At 39.5% G+C, this 25,905-nt stretch overlaps 1 protein-coding gene and 2 long non-coding RNA genes across 3 annotated transcripts in view; 2 read left to right on the forward strand and 1 right to left on the reverse strand.

Moving 5' to 3' along the window:
- LOC146492814 (uncharacterized) overlaps window positions 1–24,759 on the forward strand; it is a 181,421-nt gene extending 156,662 nt beyond the window's left edge. Inside the window, exon 2 of the long non-coding RNA XR_014872072.1 lies at window positions 22,586–24,759. This is a non-coding gene — a long non-coding RNA (uncharacterized LOC146492814). The remainder of the gene's footprint in view (window positions 1–22,585) is intronic.
- On the forward strand, window positions 3–16,426 carry LOC146492826 (uncharacterized). The gene is made up of 2 exons (XR_014871853.1): window positions 3–849; window positions 5,747–16,426. It is a non-coding gene; the product is annotated as an uncharacterized LOC146492826 (long non-coding RNA).
- LOC146492827 (elongation factor 1-alpha) lies at window positions 1,334–4,962 on the reverse strand. Its single transcript, XM_085147998.1, has 8 exons — window positions 4,822–4,962; window positions 3,828–3,982; window positions 3,161–3,340; window positions 2,768–3,064; window positions 2,533–2,683; window positions 2,193–2,449; window positions 1,877–2,111; window positions 1,334–1,789 (listed from the first exon to the last, which is right to left on the reverse strand). The coding sequence occupies exons 2-8, from the start codon at window positions 3,969–3,971 to the stop codon at window positions 1,665–1,667; spliced, it is 1,389 nt and encodes a 462-aa protein (XP_085004124.1). The 5' UTR covers window positions 3,972–3,982; window positions 4,822–4,962; the 3' UTR covers window positions 1,334–1,664.
- Window positions 24,760–25,905: the final 1,146 nt, after the last annotated feature.

The following is a 25,905-nucleotide window of genomic DNA, read 5'->3' on the forward strand; positions in this document are numbered from 1 at the left end:
TTACTGTTTTTAAACAACATGAGGAGCAGTCATTTCCACTGTTCAAATACATAATGTGCCATATATAATAGCAGTTGTCCCCAAAATGGTGTGAGCCCAGTGAACGCCATTGTGGCTCATTGCCTTCACCGAACGTTAAGGATCCCCGTTTTTCTGTAGAGTTATTAAATTAATGGGGGATTCGTGTTTAATAAAATGAAATAGTTCAGGCTCCAATTTTTCTCACAGGCCTTGTTCTTGGTCATTCCCCATGAGTTTTATGAAGCCAATTAAATTGAAAATTAAGTTGTCAAAATGTAGTAATAAACTGTTTCTTTCCACTTTGCTGCAACTACGGCATTAGAGGTTAAGTAATGTTAGCTAGGCGGTCCTTGCGCAACAAAAAATACGCAAAGTCGTATGAATTGTAAATGGCTGCAGTATGCTACTATACGCTTTGAACATAAGAGACTATTGGGGAGGGGGTGCTGCTTTTTTTTTTTTTTTTTTTTTTTTTTTTTTTAAAATAAAGGACACTATCTATAATCATTAAGGACACCGAGGTGGGACGCTGATGAGTCACACGCCATGTGCGTGCTGGGTGAAAACCGGCTCCTCGCCTCCATGTTGCACCCGTCGGGAGCGCGGAGCCGCCATGTTGTCAACTGATGCAAGCGCGCACCCGAACATACAGCATTGGGAGTCAATGCGCGCGTTCACGCAGGTGGAAAGAACAGGGCTACCATGACTGGCAGAAACAACCTGGCAACTCGTTTTTGACATCTGTCCCCAGCGCCTGCCTAAAAATCCTGATGTGGACCCTTACAAGTAAGCCAGACAGGCTAAAACGAGCCAGGAGAAGGAAATAAGGTGAGCTAGCACGTTTTAAACCTTTCAATGAGAATTCTAAATGCTACGTTGCACTGAATGGATTACTAAGGTTTCTGGCTCTAGCCATCAGTTGATGATTTAAGCTCTAATACCCCAGCTTTTGTGGAAATGCAATGTTAAAAATTAAGCTCCAACAGCTGCATTTTCAATGAAATTCACCAACCTGTGTCCAGCAACTACCAAGACGTCCAGAGATTTCGAGCGGAGGCAAAAAAGGACAGAGCGTGATCTCTCCGGTGTTTATATACCGAACTAGAGGAGAGGGAGGGATGTGCATTGCTCTTGTTGTGTGTCAGACTAAAATAAGGGGTGCTATTGGCTGGGGTGGCATATCTCCTATGGAGGCGATTGGATGACAAGTGCATCACTGGACACAAATAGCATGGATAAAAAACAGCTGCAGCACATGACAGAGGCTCGCCTGTCATACCAACTGCAACTGTGAAGGATACAGACAAGCCAATTTCAATTTTTTCGGAGACAATATTTTATTAGTTACCAGCAGCTTCTTTCCAATCAAATGTGGCATTTTAACATTGAGATACAGTTCTAAACCATTTCCAACTTAACTCAACTGAGAAGAGGCACTGTCATGTGATTCAGGTAAGTGACAATGCCATAGAGTTCTTTTTCCTGCGAAAACTCTTGCGATGGGTTTTAATCAGCATAAGCCAGTCCTTGAGTATAGAGCTGTGCCTCAGTGAGGATGATCCAGGGTGGGAGGAAGATGTAAGGGAAGAGGTTGCCCGCTGCTGCCGGCACACGTCTTGTTGATGCATTCCCTGAACGGCCATTCATTTCTTGCCCTTCTGAGCCTTCTCTGCAGCCTTGGTTGTCTTTCCGGACACTTCCTTGGGGATAACAGACTTGATGACACCGACAGCCACTGTCTGCCTCATGTCACGCACGGCGAAACGACCTGAAATAGGAGCAGGGGAAAGGTGGGGTTAGCTGCTGTACATTATGCCTAATCAAATCAAGTAGGGCTTCTGGGAAGCAAACTTACCAAGGGGAGGGTAGTTTGAGAAGGACTCCACAACCATGGGCTTCTGTGGGATCAGTTTGACAATGGCGGCATCTCCGGACTTGACAAACTTGGGGCTGTCCTCAAGCTTCTTGCCAGAACGACGGTCGATCTTCTCAACCAGCTCGCTGAACTTGCAAGCGATGTGGGCAGTGTGGCAATCCAGCACAGGGGCATAGCCTGCAGCGATCTGACCGGGGTGGTTCAGGATAATGACCTGTGGACACGCTAAAAGTTAGCCAATTCCATAATACAACCCAATCCTGAAGACGCTCAGCACCATTGTCTCCACACCAACCTGAGCGTTGAAGCTCTCAGCACCCTTGGGTGGGTCGTTCTTGCTGTCGCCAGCAACGTATCCACGACGGATTTCCTTGACGGAGACGTTCTTGACGTTGAAGCCAACGTTGTCACCGGGCACAGCCTCGGGCAGAGACTCGTGGTGCATCTCCACAGACTTCACCTCAGTGGTCAGGTTGACAGGGGCGAAGGTGACGACTGTGCCGGGCTTAATGATACCAGTTTCAACACGGCCGACTGGTACAGTTCCAATACCTGAGAAATTAAAACATTGTTAAAGCACCAAAAAACATGGGCGTAGTGCAATACTAGCCTTGTAGTACTATGACAGTTCTCACCGCCAATCTTGTAGACGTCCTGCAGGGGCAGACGGAGGGGCTTGTCAGTGGGGCGGGAAGGTGGCAGGATGGCATCCAGAGCCTCCAGCAGGGTGGTTCCAGAGGCATTGCCGTCCTTGCGCTCGATCTTCCATCCCTTGAACCAGCCCATCTACAGACAAAAGTCATTGATGGTTTAGTCCATGTTCAGTCAGATTAGCAAATTGAGATGTGTGGAATGGCTAGCAGTCCTCACCTTGTCACTGGTCTCCAGCATGTTGTCTCCGTGCCACCCAGAGATGGGGACGAAGGCAACGGCGGCGGGGTTGTAGCCGATCTTCTTGATGTAGGCGCTCACTTCCTTGGTGATTTCCTCAAAACGAGCCTGGCTGTAGGGGGGCTCGGTGGAGTCCATCTTGTTGACTCCAACGATAAGCTGCTTTACACCCAGGGTGAAGGCCAGCAGGGCGTGCTCACGGGTCTGGCCGTTCTTGGAGATACCAGCCTCGAACTCACCAACACCAGCAGCAACGATCAGCACAGCGCAGTCAGCCTGAAAATCAACACCAGGATGCAGATTAGATCCAAGTCCGCTGCAAGGCGAAGTTTGCAGGAGTCAAATCCTCATGTTGGAGCTTATGGTTCTTACCTGGGAGGTACCAGTGATCATGTTCTTGATGAAGTCTCTGTGTCCAGGGGCATCAATGATAGTCACGTAGTACTTGCTGGTCTCGAACTTCCACAGAGCGATATCGATGGTGATACCACGCTCACGTTCGGCCTTCAGTTTGTCCAGCACCCAGGCGTACTTGAAGGAGCCCTTTCCCATCTGAGGGGGAAGGAATTAATGAAATTTAAGGTCACAATCCAAATATCTACATGGAAAAATTTCAATGTCGATCCTAAGATTGAAGTGCATCCAGTATTCAAATTACCGGGAGCCCCCCTCCTCAAAAAGGGACATTTAATCACTTATCAGGTACAAACATTAAACCCACAATTTTCCAAAGCATTAAAAGTATTTCTAAATCTTAGTGTATGCAAGTCATATTCAAACAGAGGTTGTGCTTTGTTTTGTGTATAAACTTTAAGCTTTTATTCTCTGTTCACTGGAGGCCTCAGACTGTCAGACAAAGTGCACATTCACCACCAGCGCTCTGCGCGCGTTAAGCCCCACCCCGCATGCGCGCACACGGCTGTTACACCCTCGTGCCGGGCAGTTGAGCTCAGAGGAAGGCATGCCGACGCCGCCATCTTGGACTTTTTAACAGAAACTGTTTTCAAGATAAAATGTATGTAAATACACAAGCTCTTACCTCAGCGGCTTCCTTCTCAAACTTCTCGATGGTTCTCTTGTCGATTCCTCCGCACTTGTAGATCAAGTGACCGGTGGAGGTGGACTTGCCGGAGTCGACATGGCCAATGACCACGATGTTAATGTGGGTCTTTTCCTTTGCCATTGTTTTAGTTTCTGTGGGCAAGATTAAATAAAAATAAAAATTGCGTTAGTCTTACTATTAAGTACCAGTTAGGCTTCGTTAACAGACATGTTCGTACAACTAAGCTATCGCATCTTGAGCCCGGCTACATTAGGAAACCATCCCGGCATGTAGGCATAATGAAAGGCGGTGGGGAAAAAAATTAAGCCTACTGAAACGTATTGTCTTTTTTAATTTATACGGAGTTAAAAACTGAAATTCAACTCCATGGCTACTCAGTCGCTAGGCTTTAGCCGCTAGTAGGCGGCTGCTACTGCTAGGCCTCACTCGGCCACAAGCCAGCCGAGACACGTGTTACTCCACTGGGCCACGTCGGATAAAGTTACAAAGATCGCCAAATATCCAGAAGCTGTCTTGTCCGGACTTCAAGCAGCTGTTGCCGGATAAATACGGACAGTTGTTTCAGTGAGGAGAGAGAAGAAATGCCATTCAAGCATCTTCGGATCTCCGGTCTTGCAGCCCTCCTTTGTTCCCGTTGCCCACTCTACATTTTCTCCTCCCTCGTAAAAAATCTTTCGTCAAAAGTTTAAAAACAGCATCCAGTAAACCCACTAACGCACAAACCTCGCAAAAAACTATCATGTTAAATACAATCAGGCGAGAACGACCTTTACCATTTTTTAGGGTTAATTCCCTCGAAAATTAAATCCACAGGTTAGTGTCAAGTTACGTAACCGAAAAAGCAAAGTTTGGGATTAAACGAAAGAAGCACAAAGAAGATGCTAACGCCTGAACAAATCACGTTTAACTACAACCTTTAAAGGCCCGAGGCCGGGCCCCTCTCTATGTGAAGAATGGGAGCTAAACTCACCGGTGTTTCTGGGTTTTCACGGCCAAAGCTGCTGCCCCTAAGCCAGGTAACAGAAAGAGGAAGACTGGGGCCGGACTGGGAGGTTTTATACTCAATGGGAGGCGGCCTCGTTTCCCGTCACCCTCCCCGGCGCAAAACCCCGCAAATCACACACATTCCTGCAAAAAACGTCAGTACGCCGCCGAATGAAGCCCTGCAACATGCATCATGTCTCATTGATGTGAATAAAATTCAGCAGCAAAAAACATAATAATAATAATTAATTAATTAAATTAAAAAAATATCCAGGGGAGAAACGAGGGTGACTTAAAAGATACAGAAAAACACATCTTTAAAGTTAGATTTCACACAAATTCCACCACTTTTATTATGAAAAGGTGCACACTTTTACATTTTCCAGACATCAGAACACAAAATGCTAGGATGCTGAGGGAAAATAATAATAATCTACTTTAATGCTGAAATATGTGTAGTATTGTTGTACATTAAAGAGTACTTTTATTATATTTTAGGGGGTTTTTTTGTTAGGTATAAATGATGTAATTTGGCAGCACCTATAGAGCTTTTAGAAAGAAAACATTAGCAGCACTCAAATCAAGGAAAAAATTAACTAGTAGAATGTACTTTACTAAAGCTCCGTATACAAGTTTATATATTAGGTGGCCAAGAAATGACTGGAAGATGCATAAACTTCTGTTAAGGCAAAAAAGACTCATGTTCATAACAGTCAAGCTTCCATACCGCCAAAAGGTCTGTTTATGCCAGGAAAAACCCTGATTCTTATTTATCATAATAATTCAGGCTTATAATTAGCACTGCAGTCAAACCCTTCAGAAAAAAATGGGGAAAGGGGATTGCATCTGTGCTTTATTTAAAAAAAATGTTTTAAATATTCATGATAATTCACTGCTTTTATGTTTTTCAGGGACATCCGAGCAGAAACGTCACACACAGGTAACAGAATTTTGATTATTTTAATCACAATTTATGTTTTAGAAGTTTCAAACCTCAATCTAAAGTCCCTGAGGATACTCCCCACTTCCAACTACTGTTAACACTGGGTCGTCTCATCAGTCTGATAAGATTATTTAAATCCAATGAGATTCAAAGAGCACCCAGGGTGGGGGGAAAGATGAAACCCCACTGTTTTCAAGACACCCTACACCCAAGACACATCTACATTCCTGGCAGTTGTGAGGGCTTGTTTACAACTGCAAACCAAAGCATGGTGGGAAATCCAAAAATATATAACTAAATCTTAAGAATATTTACAGCTAATGTGGCCACATTTTCTCTGTGCGTCTCCCTGGTAAATCTGTACATTGTGAATAATTAAAACAAATAAAATAAAGGTGGAATAAGGCTGAGAACTCGGTCAGAGGATGCTGCTTGGAGGTCAGGAGGTCAGATTCTGCCTCTTCCTCGTCACTCTGGCATGTTGCCTAGCACAGAGGCAGCTGGCTTCCCCTGGTACTCTCTCACATACATATACACTAAATACTGGCTCGGCTTTCTCTTTGCAGTTCAGGTAGCAGGCACTTCGACTTGGCAGCTGCTGCCTTCACTCAGCACCAAGCACAGCGATGGCGAGGGGGGTGGGGGAAAGAGTGAGCCTGAGAGGTGGGTAGGGAGATAAGAAGAGAGCACAGAGGAGATAAGAGCAGAAAGAGCGCGGTGTGGAGCAGCAGGAAATTTACAGTTGTTAAAGAGCTCATCTTGGCAGGCACCTTTTAAAGTGTAGGTCTTTTTTATACGCAAAACACCAGTAAATGCACTGCTTATGCATGCATGTGAATTGCTCTTAATGTTTGACTATAAACCAGTTCTGCTGTGTTTTACACCTTTAAATATAACCCGTCAGACGAGCTACAGATGAGGAGCCACGCCAATAACACAATGAAAGATTTAAATGTATTCACAGGGTGGATAACTGCCATTCTCCAGGAAGGGTGTAAAAATGTGAGCCTCAACAAGCTCGCAGGTAACTGGTAACCAAACACACCACCTGTGGATGTGATTCTGTGAACCCCTTTCATCATAAATCTGTGTTTTCCCTGCACATAAAAGGGTTTGCATGAGCATAAAATACATTTTTGTTTATTAAATGGCCAAGAATTTCAGTTAATTAAGGTAACACAGGGTCATTGCCTTAACTATAGCCAGGAAACACCCTGTGAATTCATCAAATTTGGACTATCTCACAATCATTATGGAGTTTTCCACATTGTTTCTGTGAATTAGTCAAGCTGCACTTCTCTTTTGTGCTGTCACAGTAGGTGGCAGTGTACCTGGAAAAATAAACAATGAACTTTCAGTCAACCATAAATTAATCAAAAATAAATAAATGCTCTAGCGCCGAAAGGTTGCACTAGCAGTATTAACAGAAAAAATATGCCTCTGTGTAGGTACACTCATAAACCTTTTTGCATTGCAATAAAATACAAATTAACAAATTCAGATTATACACACTTGCAGTTTTTCTTTGAGAGTACAAAACTACTATGTGCAGCCCTTCTACCAAACAAAGCCACAAAGGTGCTCAAGGTTTCAACCTGTTTCCTTAAATAGAGAATAGGTTTCTTTTAAACTCTTTCTTTTAAACTTTGAAAAAGTAAAATCACTTGAGGTCCAAACTAACATAGATCATCATTATTTATGTCTAAAGAAGGTAATTCTTTAGACAAGAAGGTAATTGCTACTGTTATCATTTCCCAATCTGCAAGCATCCAAGGATCCGCTCACATAAATTTCATATAAATTTTATAATCAAATGGGATCTTCAGGACCTGTGAGGACATCCACATGTCTTCTAATTTTTAAATTTACTCCTTCAAAAGTATGACAACAGCGACTTCTTGTCAGCTGTGTTTGCAATTTATGCATGTTCATTGATTTAAATGGCCAAAAATAACAGGAATATGCTTTGACTTCAGGGAAGTAAGTTAATACAGATTCTTTCATGGGGACTAGTGGTGGTTATGTGCATAGTCGCACCTCAGAGACCCACCTTGAGGGTAAAACCATACCCACTTAAACCTCCTGACAATCAGCCATTATGAACCAGAAATGATGCAGTTTTTCTTGACTTTGATGATAAATGATCAATTGCTTGATCTCTAGGACTGGTTTATGTTTTGGGGAAATATACTTTAAAAAAAAAAAGAAGTATATTAAAATATGACACATTTAGTAACACACAGCTTATTTGGATATTTAGTTTCCATCACAAGATAAAACAATGATTTTCCAAACACAGGACCCAAATCTGTAACTGTACCTATTAATTACAATTTGTCTGCAGTCTTCAAACGAGGTGACTGGTTTTGACTTGTGAGTGCACAAAAATGTGGACAGGCGTCTTTTGCCTGGCAGTTGGTTTGTACCGTTGAGGTGTTGCCTCTGACCCTGGAGCCTGATTGGCAGCTGTAAAAATGTCTTCATAGAAAAAGGATAAGTGTGATAAAATAGGGACTATTTAACCTTTCTCCCTAATTTATGAGGTTGTCACTGATGAGTCATTAAGGAGTCAGGAAGGACCTGAAATTTAGAAAGTCCAGTCTTTGAAAGGTGGAGTGAAGAAACATGGCAGAGATCCAGGGGTGAATTCAGCGTTCAAGGTGATTTAGACACATAGGCACCTGACCTGTTCTCCCAGGAAAGTGGCTTTAGCTGCGTCTTTGGCAGGCAAACACACCACCCAGCTGCATTCACTTTCATGGTCGCCGGTCACCACTTGGCACATCAAGATCTCACGACCTTTGCACCCATATTTTAGATAACAGATCTTTCAGTGGTAATACTGCGCTCATGTGAAAAATCCACTGGGCTTCTGATCATCTGCATCATATTATATCACTCTATATTTCCTCCAATAACAACCTCAGTTGTAAACATAAAGCTGAGCAAAGTCCTTCTGAAAGCAAGTCCCACCTCGGTGCTCATTTCACTTTTTGGCTTTTCAGTAGTTATTTGGATGTTTTTTTTTGAAATATTACAAATATTAATTACCATTTTATGAAGTGACCAGACATAAAAAAAAACTGTAGAGAGTCAGAAGTCAGTGAGTCAGTTCAGGTTTCTCTGAATGCTATAATATCTTTGACTTTTAATGCCTCTGAGCAAAATTACTTCCTAACTGACAATATCAGTAAAAACTAGAAAAATGTCTGAGTTTCACGAATACCAGCAAAACTGTTTAAATAAATTACACTAGTTTTAAGCAGTGCTCAGTTATTTGATGCACATTAAAAAGACATTCACCATTATTGTTCTTTTATTTGCTTATTAATTAGAGAGATTTGATAGCAGCGGCACCTGATTAATAGGTTTGATATTCACTATATTCAACATAAATGTGTTTACAGTTTTGCAGCTATACAGCCATAAAGTACTGGATGAGTATGAAAACTAATTCTCAAAGCATCCTAGTTAGGGCATTAGTAAATGATCCAAATTATTTATTGAACCAATTCCTTCCAAAGCAGAAATTTTGGTCTCACTGTGGTGCTAAAGGGAAAAACTGGGATCACCAATATCAGCAGGATCTATTTTTGGGATAACATGAATCAACCTGTTCTCATCACAATGCGATGTATGCTTCCTGTTTGCCCCCGTTACATATCTTTATCCTTTAGCATTAGGGCTCGAGGCTGTGTCAGCCAGTTACAGATAACAGTTTCATTTTTACAAGGCACTAACAACAACTTGGTTAGCTATAGGCAATATTGAGGTTTTGCAGTCATGTAATCACTAACCATGTGAGTGATTGCTGAAGGTTGCTGGCAGTTGCAGGGAAATTGATTACTAAAGCCCTAGTCACACAGGCATAGAGGGAGTCAGAGACCCTCTGGTCACCAGGAAAAACATGTATTCCCCGACCAGTTGCCAAAAACCTCCTTGTGATTGCAGTGATTGCCGCTAACAGATTGTCGTAGTCAGCTGTAGTTTCCACGGAAAGTACCATCTCGTCTGTAAACACTTGCTAGCTACTCTCTGAGTGGCAGTGAAACCGTGAAACACAAACCGAAAACAGAGATCGCTCATCTTCAAGGTTAAAAGTTCACCTTTTGCGTTGGTTGCAGCGTTGAGGCCCAAGTCAGCATCCTACAGACAAACAGGCAACTACTGCAATTTGCTTGTGACCAAAGCAATCACATGGAGGTTTTTGGTGCTAGCAACCAGTCGGTTACTAGTTTTGGGTTATGTATTTTTATCCTTGCAACTGGTGTTCACATCATCCAAATATGCTAGCAGCTCTCAAGCAGTGTGTGCATGACATCACACAGGGAACCTCTTGACCACAACTATACTTTAGTATTGACGCCCCAGGGATGAGAGTGGGCTCTGTTGAAATGTGACACATTTTATTCTGTTAGGCTACGTCCACACTAGACCGGATACATTTGAAAATGGCGTTTTTGTCTGAAAACGCTCCGCGTCCACACTATCGTTTTCAGTCGTTTCCACAGAGTTGTGCATCCACATTGAAACGGACGAAAACGCTTACGTTCCAGTACTGGGCATGCGTGAAACGCAAGGCGATTCGGTCTGACTCATTTCTGTCTGCTGTTTATTTACTTTCCAGCAATTTGCATCGAGTTTTTTAAATGGACTAACAATGAGGTGGAGTTGTTGTTGCGAGTAACACAAAAGTACAAAGTTGGAAAAGCGAGTGAGAATTAAAGAATTTGAAGAAAAGCTATCTGAAGCATGTACAAACTGATATTAATCTTTAATAGGGCTGTCAAAATTGAGAGCAAACAAAACAACTGCTGTTTAATGCCCTCCGCTATCTTAGTTTAATTTGTCACTTGACTGCATCACACGACTAAAATGCGTCATCGTTTTAGAAAGTCTCCATTTTCGCTGTCCACAATGCAACACGAAAGCACCGTTCTCAAATGTTTTTGAGAGTGTTTTCAAAACGCTGCATTTTCCTTCAGCAAAAGCACCGTCTCAGTGTGGATGGGAGGCCAAAACGTAGAGAAAACGATGCTTTTTCAAATGAAAACATATTAGTGTGGACGTAGCCTTAGGAGCGCATATATAGTGTGAGTAATGGTAGCTGATGAGCCTATCTGATGTTTATAGTGTTCAAATCTAAGTTCCTAACACTTGCTACCAAGTGAGATTAAACTCGCAGTAGTTATAGTGTTGCAGCCAAGTCAAACAGTATATACTCAAAACCATAAACTTTAGCTTCACTGTGGCGCTAAATCAAAAGTCAGGGGATCAGCTGTCTCACTGGACTCATTTTCTGGGTACCATGAATATTTGTGCCACATTAATTAGAAGTCCAACTTACTAGCAGTGCGTGGGTGCTCTTCTTCCAGCTCATAAAGATTTAGTCTGTTAATGATAGGATGAGTGAAGAGAGTGAAGTACAACGGCTGTGCTCTTATTTCAGGGACCAGCTAGAACAGGGCCGAAGAGAGGAGGAAGTATGACTCTTTCTGTGTGTGTGTTTGTGTGAGTGAAAGGGAGAATGTGATTCAACAGGCCGACCGACCGGCAGTCAGTCCCTGACAACACGTCAGTGATGACTCATCAGGTATGAGCGGTGGTCATGACAACGGCAGATCTGAACATTTCACTACTGACGTGGGAAAACATGTTTGTTAGTGAGGAGGATAGATAGACACATACCAGAATCACAATAAATATACATTTTAACTACTTATAACCATGTAGTCAAGCATTTAATTTCAAATATAATTTTCCATAGTGCCATTGTACATGTACAATGACAATAAATGGCTATTCTATACTATAATACATTTTATTTATAAACCCTCTATTGATTAAGCTTTTTAAGCTCCCAATATGACCAAGTGGGTTATTTAAGACTACCTAGCTATAATATTTTACACAGGAAATGGCTCTGCTTGTGTACATCATATCAATACTATTTTTATTTATAAGAGATAATATAAAAAGTTCTGATTAATTATAAGTTTCAGTAATTTTTAATCCAAAGTATCTGTGTTTTCATTGTCACCTCAAGCATTAAATACAAACCTCAAGTATCTACTCTACACCTGTTAGCCACAGGTCACTGCAAAACATCACAAATTGATTTGTTACAATGATGTTACAATAAAATAAAACCTGATAATGTTACGCCATACAACCTACAGTATTAGTGTCTCATTTCAAAAAAAGTAGGAGAAGTAGGTCAACAAATGTGGTGTTAAATATGTTTACAAATAACCGGCACTAATAGATTTACAGCTGGGGCCGTCTATGACTTTAGGCAGTCACCTGAGGGTTAAAGAGCCAGAATTGACAGATATATGCTCGGATGCTTTTGTTATCACAGACTCAGTGACTTAACTAAATGTGTGGCCAATTGTGCTGACGTCTGTAGTCACCAACCCCCACCACCCCCAAACGTCAGGATTTGAGTGGAAAAACCCTGACTGCAATTAGATATGCATGCTTTTCTCTCCTTGTCTTGTGCTATATCCAAATTCAAATGCCTCAAGTAACAAAATCCTCAACATAGGTTTGAAAAGGCTCTGGTGTTCCAAAATTATTTGGACACTCAAATATTACATCTACACAGATTGACGTCCATAACTTTGGACATTTAACTGTTGATATGACACAAGGATTTTTTTTTAATTATTCAAAGAAATCGGTTTGATTTAATATTAGGATACGTCTCAATCAATGTTTTATAAAACACATTTTTATTTGAATAATTTACCTCCCACAGTAACCACAATGTCATTTGAAAAACATCCCGTTCTTATCTTACTTGAAATCACATTTTAAAAAATTCATTTTAATGTGAATTATGTTTGTTTATTTCACATTTACCCTCCAATAACTGGTAATATTTACAAAGGAAGTATTCAGTTTCAAAGCTCATGTGTATCTGGTGTAAGTGTTTACCATTATTGGGATGTTTTAGTTGCAGTCAAAGAAGAGACAAAGGCCACTTAAGGTAAAGCTGTGATGGACAAAAGGATCATCATGAGACTGGCTCCCATATTGAACTAAAAGTAACTATGGAATTTTTAGATTTACCGGATTTATGGCTGCTTTTCATCAAAGATGGACCCTTTCAAAACACTAACTACGTATTAAAAAGCAGTTAAAGGCATTAACATACAGTGGGGCAAAAAAGTATCTAGTCAGCCACCGATTGTGCAAGTTCCCCCACTTAAAATGATGACAGAGGTCAGTAATTTGCACCAGAGGTACACTTCAACTGTGAGAGACAGAATGTGAAAAAAAAATCCATGAATTCACATGGTAGGATTTGTAAAGAATTTATTCGTAAATCAGGGTGGAAAATAAGTATTTGGTCACCTCAAACAAGGAAAATCCCTGGCTCTCACAGACCTGTAACGTCTTCTGTAAGAAGCTTTTCTGTCCCCCACTCGTTACCTGTATGAATGGCACCTGTTTGACCTCATCATCTGTATAAAAGACACCTGTCCACAGCCTCAACCAGTCAGACTCCAAACTCCGCCATGGCCAAGACCAAAGAGCTTTCGAAAGGACACCAGGAAAAGAATTGTAGACCTGCACCAGACTGGGAAGAGTGAATCTACAATAGGCAAGCAGCTTGGTGTGAAAAAATCAACTGTGGGAGCAATCATCAGAAAATGGAAGACATACAAGACCACTGATAATCTCCCTCGATCTGGGGCTCCACGCAAGATCTCATCCCGTGGGGTCAAAATGATCATGAGAACGGTGAGCAAAGATCCCAGAACCACACGGGGGGACCTGGTGAATGACCTGCAGAGAGCTGGGACCAAAGTAACAAAGGTCACCATCAGTAACACACTACAACGGCAGGGAATCAAATCCCGCAGTGCCAGACGTGTTCCGCTGCTGAAGCCAGTGCATGTCCAGGCCCGTCTGAAGTTTGCCAGAGAGCACATGGATGATACAGCAGAGGATTGGGAGAATGTCATGTGGTCAGATGAAACCAAAGTAGAACTTTTTGGTATAAACTCAACTCGTCGTGTTTGGAGGAAGAAGAATACTGAGTTGCATCCCAAGAACACCATACCTACTGTGAAGCATGGGGGTGGAAACATCATGCTATGGGGCTGTTTTTCTGCCAAGGGGACAGGACGACTGATCCGTGTTAAGGACAGAATGAATGGGGCCAAGTATCGTGAGATTTTGAGCCAAAACCTCCTTCCATCAGTGAGAACTTTGAAGATGAAACGAGGCTGGGTCTTCCAACATGACAATGATCCAAAACACACCGCCCGGGCAACAAAGCAGTGGCTCCGTAAGAAGCATTTGAAAGTCCTGGAGTGGCCTAGCCAGTCTCCAGACCTCAACCCCATAGAAAATCTGTGGCGGGAGTTGAAAGTCCATGTTGCTCGGCGACAGCCCCAAAACATCACTGCTCTTGAGAAGATCTGCATGGAGGAATGGGCCAAAATACCAGCTACTGTGTGTGCAAACCTGGTAAAGACCTATAGTAAACGTTTGACCTCTGTTATTGCCAACAAAGGTTATGTTACAAAGTATTGAGTTGTATTTTTGTTATTGACCAAATACTTATTTTCCACCCTGATTTACGAATAAATTCTTTACAAATCCTACCATGTGAATTCATGGATTTTTTTTTTCACATTCTGTCTCTCACAGTTGAAGTGTACCTCTGGTGCAAATTACTGACCTCTGTCATCATTTTAAGTGGGGGAACTTGCACAGTCGGTGGCTGACTAAATACTTTTTTGCCCCACTGTATCTGGTAAAGTCCAGTCTGGATTTAGAAAAATAACAATATGGGATCAGCTTTATTTATTTGGAGAGAAATGAATGACAATTTTATGAGTGCAGACTTGGGTAACATTATTGTAAAAACAAATAAATAAAAAGGTCATTTTGTCAGCACATTATCTGTTTTTTTAAAATGAAGGTTTTGTAAATGGTAGATAGTATTTTAAATAAAGTATTAAAACTGAAAGTAGCCTCTGTCCTTCTTATCTACATGCTTAGGTCCAATTAGACTGATTGTTTTCTTAAACCAGTAGCTTGTATATTGTGAGTAAATAACAATTCACAATAAAAAAAAATCTAAACTTTGCATTTATGCAGGTTAGACCATTAAATATTTGACTAAAATAGTTAATTGTAATAGTTTATATAAAGCAATATAATTTTTGCTGACCTATTCTACTTTTCGGAGCCACTTTATAGTAGAGTCAGAGTGTTATATATTTTTATTTTATAGTATATTGTATTTTACTTTGACGTTTGTTTTCTGAACTCAATTTTACTGTTCTCCTTTATTTTTTGTTTTTCCTTTATCATTGTATTTTATATAGATTCTACTTCATAAACGTGTTATAGCTGATGTTAAATTTCATAAATTAACATTTTTTTAATATGTCACCATTAACCAAAGCTTTATAGAGTTAATTTTTTTCCTCTGGATTGTTGTAGAAGATGCTGGATACATAAATAAATATACTTGAACTGAATTGTGAAAATAACTATTCTCACTAACAAGAGTTTCACAGTGAAGTCAGCTTCTGGTATCGCTCACAGTCTGTCTCTGTTCATCTGGGGCGTCACGATATGAGAGAAGAGAGATGGCTGTATATGTTTGTTCAGCAAGATGGCAGCTACATGTTTCAGCTTTGTGATGTATTAATAGTCTTATGGTGGTAGTTTCAAGAGTATCTTTGGGCAGTAATTCAGTATTTAGATTATATTTGCTGACTTATGCATTTATTATAAGAAAGAAACACATCTGGCATGGTGTCAGTATTCAAAAACCAACTATTTGCAAAATAGATCTTAAGAAAAAAGTGGATGAAACCTTAAAACACCTAACACAGATCGAGCATCACCCTACCAGGAAGAGCAATGAATGTTACTGAAAAAAATATCATTTCAACACAATTGGCACCCTTGTATTAATCTAATGTCGTACTGTGCGTTGTAGCCTCCAGAACAAACATGCCCACATACTCTTGGGTATAGAGTGTAGCAGAGATCTCACACAGAAAAGATGCTGATGATGATTTAAAAGTGGGCGGCAGCAGCATCCTCTCAGTCCTGGTACATCAGTTTTCTTTGTGAGCCAGTTTTTAAGAAACATAACTGGTGTGTCTGAGTGGGTGCAGGGTAAAAAAAAAAAAAATCACTGCTAACATTCAGAAAATCCCACGTCATTGGCATTCATGTGCATACAGGCAGAGTTTAAGGTAACTGAATCTGAACTGCAATGTCAGCACAGACAGTGTATGCAAATACACCCTGAATGAGCTGCGGGAATGGGGACAGTTAATGCAAATAAAGCACATTTGCAACACATTACTGGGCTCACATTTCCTTTTGGCTACTACCCTCCACACACTCATGTTCAGGCTTTCAGAGTATTCCCTTTAGGTTTCCTGGCTCTCATCTGCATTTCTTTCACACTCCAAGTGTTAAGAAGAAGACTGCATGCATTTAACAGTCTGCAGGGTAAAATAATGTCTAACCTTTGCTACTTTGTTTCATTGGAGTACCTACCGTTTCTTTGATATCTCCTGACCCATATGCCACTCTTTGATATGTAACCGAGTTAAAATATTGTATTAGAAAATACAAATAAACATTATTTCTCTCACTAATAAAATGTGTTTTCCTGATTGCAAATGTAGTATTTTGAATATGTTCAATAAAGCATTCAACACTAATAAAATGTGTGATTTTGATCAATTAATATTAGTATGATCTCATTAGTTCATCTTCATTTAGGTTCAGATATAAAGGTGAAATGATTCCCAAAATCATTAAATATAACCAGTGTCTCCCAAATAATCAGCATGAAACAATTTCAGTCAGTTAGTTGCAGCAATGTTTCACATATATATGCATTTCTGACTTCAGGGCTGTGTGAGTGAGCAAACTGAAATGTTTAATATGAATCTGGATTTTAAAAGAAGGAATAGTTAACACAAAAATACTGACTGATTACTTATGAACAGGATAGATGTCATCTCCTGCAGGCGTGTCTTTGTGCTTTATTTATCTACACCAAAGGGGTGAATACCTGCTAACTACATTATACCCAAAAATATCAATTAGGTCACATTAGCTGTAAAATGCTAACTGCTAAGCTAAATTACACCAAGAATAAATACATGCAGGTGGGTTGGTTTGTTCGATAGTTGTGAAAGAGCGATAAGGTGAATACCGACACACACACAAAAGAAAACGTTTGAATGAGCCAATGTAAGCACAGACAGACGACCTTTTACTAAAAATTGTGTTAGCTTGCAAGCTAGCGCCAGATATTCTTTTGTTCGTAAATCAAAGTCAGTACAACAAACACGATTACACGTAAAAAGCAGTAACCATCCTGTATTAAATACCGAGAAAGAGAAACGTTTTTGTAGAATCAGTAACCGTTAAATAGCAAAGGACGGCAAGAGGACGTGTGTACACGAATATGATTCCCGTTACACCAACGCCACACTGACTCCACCATTAACATCCGGGTCATTCCCGGTCTGTCTGATGCAAGTTCCAGCGGAGCGCTGAAACCAGCGGCACACCCTCTGAAACACACACACACGGAGCTACAACAGCAGCCTGAAGATACAGAGATAGCATAAAAAAGCGTTTTATTACTGATGAACCAGTAATGTAGAAACCCTATCTCAGTATCAATAAAATGTCTCACTAATAATAAAAAACGTCAAAGCCTTCTTAGGTTGTGTAGTTTAAACCAAATTCGCAAAAATTACAAAACCAAGCACATTTCCAGTATATATATATATATATATATATATATATATATATATATATATATATATATATATATATATATATATATATATATATATCGTTATCTTATTTGAGTTACTTTTGTAAGTTCACGGCATTGTTTGTTGTTAGTTTTAACATTTATTTCAGTCAACTAAAAGTTTTTTTTTTCAAAATTGGTTTGTTTTAGTTAAGAAAATACTTCTTAACTTGTTTCTTTTCTATTCTGATAAATGCTAACACCAAAACTCAACTTACTGCATAACATGCAAGGCTGTGATATATCAACCCAACAAAATATATTTTGTTATGTAAATATATAGAGAGCGAAAGCAAAAAGGAAAAAGCTGACACAAACCTTAAATATATTTTCTTGTGCCATCTAGTGGGTGTAGAGACGAAGTGGGTGCAGCAAAGCTGACTGTGCAGAGGGCATTTACTGCTTACTGTAAAATCATGTGAATATATAAATGTCTCTTTATATAAAAAAGCAAAAGAAAAAAGTGACTGTAATCTATTTTGTATGGGGATTTGTTCACAGGTCTCTTTCAAAAAAGAGATTCAGATCTCACTGAAAACATATGTTTACATAATAACGCCTGTAGATGTAGGTTTAGAAACAGTTATTAGTGATTTTAATTTTTTAAATAGTTTTTATTTTTTAATTTAAAAAAGATTGTTTCTTTACTTTAAGTTTCTTTGTCATATAGCCTCTGTCATATTGTAACTTAAAACCATTAAAAAATAATATCTTTATATCAGGTATGTTTTTGGGGTTTTCTCTATATTATGTAGTCTTTACCTTACATTATAAAGCAATATGAGCAACTGTTATTGTAACTTGGTGCAATATAAATAAAACTTTGAATTGCCGGTTTAAATTCCTCAGAGGTTATGCTGCTCACTACTGAGTGGTACTTTAGACTAAAACCCTACACCTATTGCAACATAACTAAGGGAGGATTCAGGGTCACTTGGTCCAGCCCTAACTATATGCTTCAGCAAAAAGGAAAGTTTTAAGCCTAATCTTAAAAGTAGAGATAGTGTCTGTCTCCTGAATCCAAAGTGGAAGCTGGTTCCACTGAAGAGGGGCCTAAAAGCGGTTCTGCTTCCCATTCTACTTTTAAATATTGTGCTTAATTAAAAACATTAAATAGGCTGAACTCAATTTTTTTTTAAATCAAAATGTTATTAGAAATCGATTTAAATAAGTTACCAGTACTTTTTATGCAAAAACGCTGATAAACTCAATTTATTTGAGTTGTCTTAACATAGAAAAACTAAGTAAGCTGGAAGTTTTGCTTCTCAGTGCGGAAGGATGAAAGATGTGTTTTGAAAATGCCCCGTCACTACCGTCCTCCTCCCTCTTGAATCAGTCCCCATGTTCATGGTGCCAGCATTTGTTATGGAATATTGAGCAAACCTGGAGAAGCGTCAGCTCAAGATATTATTGTTGTATTGCTGTGGATCTTTACGTGATACACTGACTTGGTGAGTAAATGTTTACTCTTATTCAAACTGATTTTGTGGCTTCTCTTAGTTTAGCACCAGGTTTATAATCTTGCTAGCTAGTTAGTGTTAGCCTAGTGTTGCTGCTGGGCTCATGTTATTTAAAAATTAACACCACAGCCTTAAAAACCTTATATAAAACTATGTATGTGAAATTTTCTGTTGATTTTTTGAAATAAAAAAGTGAGATAAGAGCCCAGACAAAATTCTTCGGGAGGTGCAGGCGGTGGGGTGTGGGGGGTATTTTCAATCCATATCCCTAACTAACCAACTATATCTCCAAAAGTTGATTCTGTTCATCTGGATGTAGCGTTTTGTGGGAGAAAGGTTTTGTTACTCATCCAAGTAGTGATGGGTCGTTCGCGAACGAAATGGCTCTTAGAGCCGACTCTTTGACGTGAACGACGCGAGCCGGCTCCTTATCGCGAGCCGTCACGTGGGTTTTTTTTTTTTTTTTTTTTTCTTTCTCTCAGCCTCTCTCTCGCATTTTTTTTTCCGCTTCACTCTGCACGCGAGCCTTGTGCTTTACGCTGGGCAAAGGGGGGAGGGGCGGTAGTTACACTCAGTAGCACAGGAACAGAGCGGGGGGAGAGAGAAAGAGAGCCAGGGACAACAACGTCACATTAGAAAGGTATAGTAATCATCCACAACTATTTTCAGTTGCAGATGATAAAGAATTCAGAAAGTTTATTTATGCGGGCCCATATGACAGAGAATATGCATGTTATTTTTGTTGTCATATTTTAATTTATATTTAATTGTGTTGTGGTTTGCAGTGTTTTGTGTTGTTTCACTTTAAATTTGTAAAAGGAAAAAGCTGAAAATTTAAATAGTTAAAAGTTGAAATGTGAATAGTTGATTTTTGTATTATATGATTTATTTATTACATTTTATGTGGAGTGAATAAATAAAAGTATATTTACGGTGGCCCCTACAGACAAAGCAAACTTCAAATCATGTACGAACTCTGAAGCACGTACAAACCCTGAAGCACGTACAAACTCCAAAACACGTAAAAACACGTACAAACTCCAAAGCACGTAAAAACTCCAAAACATGTAAAAACACGTACAAACTCCGAAGCACGTAAAAACTCAGAAGCACATAAAAACTCAAAACACGTACAAAAGTCAACAGAAGTGCTCCAGAATGCAGGCGCAGTGTTGAGCTTTTGTTACCTAGTGGCTACACAAGCCAGCAAGTACCAACGACCGGATTTGGTGTGTGGTAGTAACAGGTAAATGAACATTGTTTTTAAATTATTTGAATATATATGAGTGCCTGTGTATAAATACACAAACATGCTTTCAATTGTGTAATTTAAGTGATCTAGTAGCTCTGCTTTGGAAGTTCAGTTCATGCTAGAAATGTGTTTTGGAGTTTGTACGTGTTTTGTCTCTAGGGGCCACCGCATATATTTATATATAAACATATATAAATAAAACCACTTTTTTTACGTTAGTAATTCCTTTTGTGCATAATTTAATATTATTGTTAATAATAAATTAATTAAAGCAACAAAACAACCTGAAGAGCCGGTTCGGAGCCGAAAGAGCCGGCTCTTTTTAGTGAGCCGAACCGAAAGAATCGGATCTCTAAAAAGAGCCGGAAATCCCATCACTACATCCAAGTGACATCTTCAGTCTCAACTGACTGCAGGTTTCCCCCAAATCTTACTATATATATCTAACTATATGCATCATGTTTAACCCGAGTAGCAAACGTCCGCAGGGGGGTTGAAAACGATACGCCAGGAGTTACTTGTGCTCGCGGAAGCCTTGACCTCCCGGTCAGCTATCGCACTGGTGGATAACAGAGCTCTCCAAAAACGTGGGAGCACTTTTGCAAATATGTGATATTTTGATAAATTTAGTAGATATTTGGGCGTTACATAGCCTAAAAATATCTTAAAAGGTTATTTTGTGACCCAGAAAGGGTAGTCTGGGGAAAAGGAGGATCGCATTTGTAGGGATGGGTATCGTTTAGGTTTTATCAGATACCAGTACCAAACCGGTACTTTTGAAACGGTGCTGGTGCTTAAACGGTGCTTGAACCGGTGCTTAAAGAATGGAGAACACAAAATTGGTCCAAAAACCTCTCATGTTCAGCTGTTTTTTGTAAAAAGATAACAATGTTAGCCTTTTCTGCAGCTATAGGGGGTTTATGGTATCACTCTTGGCTGGAAGCAGTGCTTAAATAATGGAAAAAACACAAACTTTGTCCAAAAACCTCTCACGTTTAGCTGTTTTCCACTTTTTCTTTGGTCATTTTAACCTTTTTGGCCAGGGTGAAGGGAGTATCTGCCATCAAACAAGAAGACAGCCGCATGTAACTACGACGGTGTTTGCTAGTTCACCTTACACGCATTAATGTAATAACGTGGTTAGCTTACACACGAACAACATTAAGCTACTCACGCAGAGAAGAATGGCTGTTGCTGCCATCATCATCCATCATCATTTCTGCTGCACTAAAAAACGTATTACTTTTTCTGGGTCACAAAATAAACTTTTAAGATATTTTCAGGCGAGAATGTAGCTGTGTAAAGTTCAAATATCTGCTAGACTTATCAAGACATCACATATTTGCAAAAATGCTCCGACATTTCCGGAGACGTCCATTTTTTTCATGCCTTGTGGCAGCTTTTGAACATCTGTGGCATCTATATCTAATGTCAAATCTAGACTTTATTTAACAACATAAGCAAACTATATGTTACAATGATTGCACAGCCATTAAGGATCAAATCAGTTTCATTTTTTTCTGTTTTTTCTCCCTCTGCTTGCTTCTCACTGTCTTTGAGGCCGATCGGGACCAGCACTCCTGCTATTGGACAGAAAGACATCAACTCAGTGGTAAGTATTTTGGTTTTCCAATATATTAGCAATTTTCAGTGATATTTATATTAATCAGGCTGAACTTTAATCATACTTTAGATCAGCCTGTTTTACGTATTGTTTTATTTGTGCTTTGGTTTGGGGAAGTTGTTTCTTCACTGATCTTTTCCTGTCTTCTGTTATTAGATTTGAGATATGACTGCACTATGCTGTTGCTGTTGACTCCAGTTAATTCTACAAGACATGCTGTGTAAATAAATAAACAACAACAGTTTGGTCTGCATTTCTTGAAAGATCACATCCCCCAAACTTAGTTTAGAGGGTCTACACTGTATTTAGTGAAGTCTGCAAGTTTTCTAACAGCAAAATTTGTTTTGTGCCCAAATCATTTTGCACATCATTAGAATGAAAGTTATTGGCTATGTTTGCATAGCCCTTTTTAAAATGATGCTTTCATGACATTATTGTATGTTAGATGGTGGTCAGGGCTATCCAGACTAGGGATGGGTATCGAAAACTGGTTCTTGTTGAGAATCGGTTCCCACTGTTTGAATTCCTTGGAATTGTTTGCCATTTTTGCAAACGATTCCCTTATCGATTCCAGTCGCCCACGAATGACGTCACCATGTTGCGGAGCGTCATTACCTGGCAGGAAACATGGCGGCTCAAACGCTCAAAAGTTTGATTATACTTTACGAGAACAGATGACAACAGGGCAACTTGCAAAGTAGATATTTCATTTAAGGGAGGAAACACTACAAATACGCAAAAGCATTTGCTCACAAAACACGCAATGACCTTAAATAAATTTTTAAGTTTTTAATTCCGCTCCGGACTTGTGAATCTCCACCCAGCAGCAGCGGTAACGTTTGCACGCCCTCTCCCGTTAATGCGGCAGGTAAATAATCAACTAACAGTGCATATTATGTTAGCGTGTTGTGCCTTATTACAAAACCTGCCATTACTGTGCATTTAGGTGACCATGATGAGAGAGACAGACAGAGTCTGGCTCAGATGCTGGTAGTTCTCACTGCAGTCTACCGGTAGCGTCTCCTTTCAGGCCAAGATAGGCGAATGTCACCGAGCAGTGACTAAGCTTGTGGTAAAAGGCTTGAACCCATTTACCACAGCAGATGCCCCCGATTTTCGGTAAGTGAATGTGTTTAATTGTAGGCAGGGACATTTCCGGATATTCTTGTGTAATTGCTACAGAATAATTTATGTTATACTTTGTTATTGCTACAGAAGAATATTTATTTTTTTATTTTACATTTACAATTTTTTTTTTCCTGGGGACCCTGTGACACCCCATTAAAGAGCCGTAGGCTGGATCTCTTAAGATCTCATTGTTGGGTTTGTAAGGCCATGTTACTCCTAAATTTCTATCTTGTTCAAAGAGAAGATATAAAACAAAGTTCTAAGCTATTCAACCTTAGTGTTCTCCTTTTTTAAAAAAGAATCGATAAGAGAATCGAATCGTTAAACAGAATCGGAATCGTGAAAATCTTATCAATACTCATCCCTAATCCAGACTGACAATTGGGACATTGAATGTCACCTCTCCGTTGGGGAGGGGGCCTGAGATTGTCTAAATTGGAGTCTGTTCTATACCAAATGCAGAAAAAAATGTTTTAAGAAAGCAATTAAGTTCATGTTCCAAAAAATATGATTGTTTGCTTGCAGGAGAGATGAGTCCTCCATCACAGATGGTGTGGTCAGTGAAGATGGTCGCCTGCAGGTTCAAGCTCATTGCATCTCCAACCCACATCCACTGCCACTGTACTTAAGGGAAGTTAAAGGCTTTCTTCTGCACTTACATTTGGATTACCTCAATCAATGACAGTCATTCAGGCAGTAATGCCTGGACTGGAAACAAGCCATCCTTAAAATATTACAACATTCCAGCTCATGTGTTGGAATGAAAAACAAATGTGTTGTTTAAATCAGAGACTGCATTTGTGACAGAACAATAACTATATTTTATTTTGATCATATAAGTAATGTAAGTACAAAACAAACTTGAGGTAGGCCTAAACTTATTTTCAGAATAATTACATCTGAGACTTTGTTTCACTGTAAGATTATAACAGTGATGGCAATATAATTGTTTGTTGTTCAAGAGAACAGTGTCCAGTATGTTGGCTGTTATACTTTTTTGCATTTGAAAATAAAAGTTGGGCTCATTTTAACATCATTACAAAAAGTGTTGTTAATTATTTTTAATCATATTCAGGTTACCAGAAATTGTTTTTAATTTAGTTGAACTTGAAATGTTTGTCAGTAGGTAAACAATTAGTATTGTACAGTCAGAAATATCAAGTTATTCTTAATACTGCAGACTTGCAATGAATAAGTTGTCCTAACAGTCATCTTAAGTAAGCTTTACTTAGTTTTTTGAGGCAACGAGTTTCCTTAGTTTTTTTGACTTCTAGGAATTAATGAGGTTGTACGGTGTACTCAAAATGAATAAGTTGCCCTAATTTAGTCATTTTTAGCTAAGCTTTACTCAATTTTTTTGAGGCAACGAGTTTCCTTAGTTTTTTTGAGTTCTGGGAACAAATCAGATTTTACAGTGACAACAAGTAAACCTGCAGTCTGAGAGCGAAGTGCTCTAGATATCTAGTAGACCAGGCCAATGGAAAAAGATTAGTTGAATTAATTATCAGCTTTAGTAAAACAGAAATAAAAAAATCTACTAAAACAGAAAATGAAGGAGAGATTGTTAACAGAGGTGAAAATGCGCAGGAATTTCCAACGTGAATAGCCAGACTGCACCAAGGATAATTGCGGCGAAATAAACACACAATAGCCTTGAGCCATTTTCTCACATGAACTCACTCCCGAGATAGAAAAACTTTTGCGATGGTCACCAATATAGAATGCAAATCACATGTCAAATGCAATGCATCTTATTTGCTCAGGGCTCTAGACTAACTCTAGACTCTAGATATTGGCGCACCGGTACGCCTAACTTTAAAAATTTAGGCGTACTGGCACAAAAGTTAGGTGCACACTTTTCAACCGCATTGCTTATCACTGCAGTTTTACATGTGCACTTTCTTTGGGGGGGAAGTCCATACAGATAATATTCATTTCTAAATTATTAACTAACAAACTTGTGCTTAAAGTGCTTTGTCAATATTGTAGAAAATGTTAAACTTAATCATCATCTTGGCCTCCTCTGACGACTTGTTTGCTGCTGTCTGTTGCTGACAGGCAGTGGGGAGAGGGGACACTTGGGCAGTGCGTTTATTGCAGCATATAATGTGTTTCCTGGATACACTGTGCTTTTTCAGCATTCAAAGATTGATGGCACCATGTCAGAGCACTGGCTATGAATTTCAGACGGATCAGGCCTTAACTTAACAAAAAAGTTATCAATAGTTCTTTTTATCTTTTCTTGTTACCCACAGCTACATCCACTTCTCTCAGGCCTAGGCTGCTCACTAGGGCTGGGTATCATCACTGATTTCTATAATCCATTCGATTCCGGTTCTCAAAGTCCTGATTTGATTCAATTTAGCCTCAGACAGTCAGAAATATTATAATTCTGATCATTTATCAGTACTGATACACATCAAAGACTTCATCAGAATTGTGAACATCACAGCAGATGCCTTTGTGTGAAAGTAACTGAGAATAAAACACAGAAAAACATGAAGGAGATTTTCCTGGTCTGGCTTTGTATAGCAGATAACCTTAAAAATATTCTGCAATTTTGCATAATTTTAAGAAGTTTAAATTTCTTCAGTATTGAACAGCAGAAATTAGGCTTTCTTGTCCGAGGTCATTTAAGTGAAAAAAGAAAAAGACAGCGCTGTAAACAACGGTAGACTGGTGGGTAATAACCAAATGAATAATGCAGAAAACAGAGATTTGAGACGGGAAACTGTTTTTGAAGTACAGAGAGAGAGAGAGCTGTGCATGAAGTGTGATTTTTATCGTGGTGGAAGCAAAACAGCAAAAGTCAGAGGGAATTCATGACGACATTGATCAAATG

The sequence above is a fragment of the Neolamprologus multifasciatus genome, chromosome 22, assembly GCF_963576455.1.
Source record: "Neolamprologus multifasciatus chromosome 22, fNeoMul1.2, whole genome shotgun sequence".
Classification (NCBI taxonomy): Eukaryota; Metazoa; Chordata; class Actinopteri; order Cichliformes; family Cichlidae; genus Neolamprologus; species Neolamprologus multifasciatus.

What these genes read in the sequence shown, in the direction of transcription:
- LOC146492827 (XM_085147998.1), bottom strand. Translation starts at nt 3,971, where the DNA reads ATGGCAAAGGAAAAGACCCACATTAACATCGTGGTCATTGGCCATGTC. An exon ending in TGATCACTGGTACCTCCCAG is followed by an intron (nt 3,065 to 3,160) that starts GTAAGAACCATA and finishes GTTGATTTTCAG; the next exon opens with GCTGACTGCGCTGTGCTGAT. An exon ending in GGACGTCTACAAGATTGGCG is followed by an intron (nt 2,450 to 2,532) that starts GTGAGAACTGTC and finishes TTAATTTCTCAG; the next exon opens with GTATTGGAACTGTACCAGTC.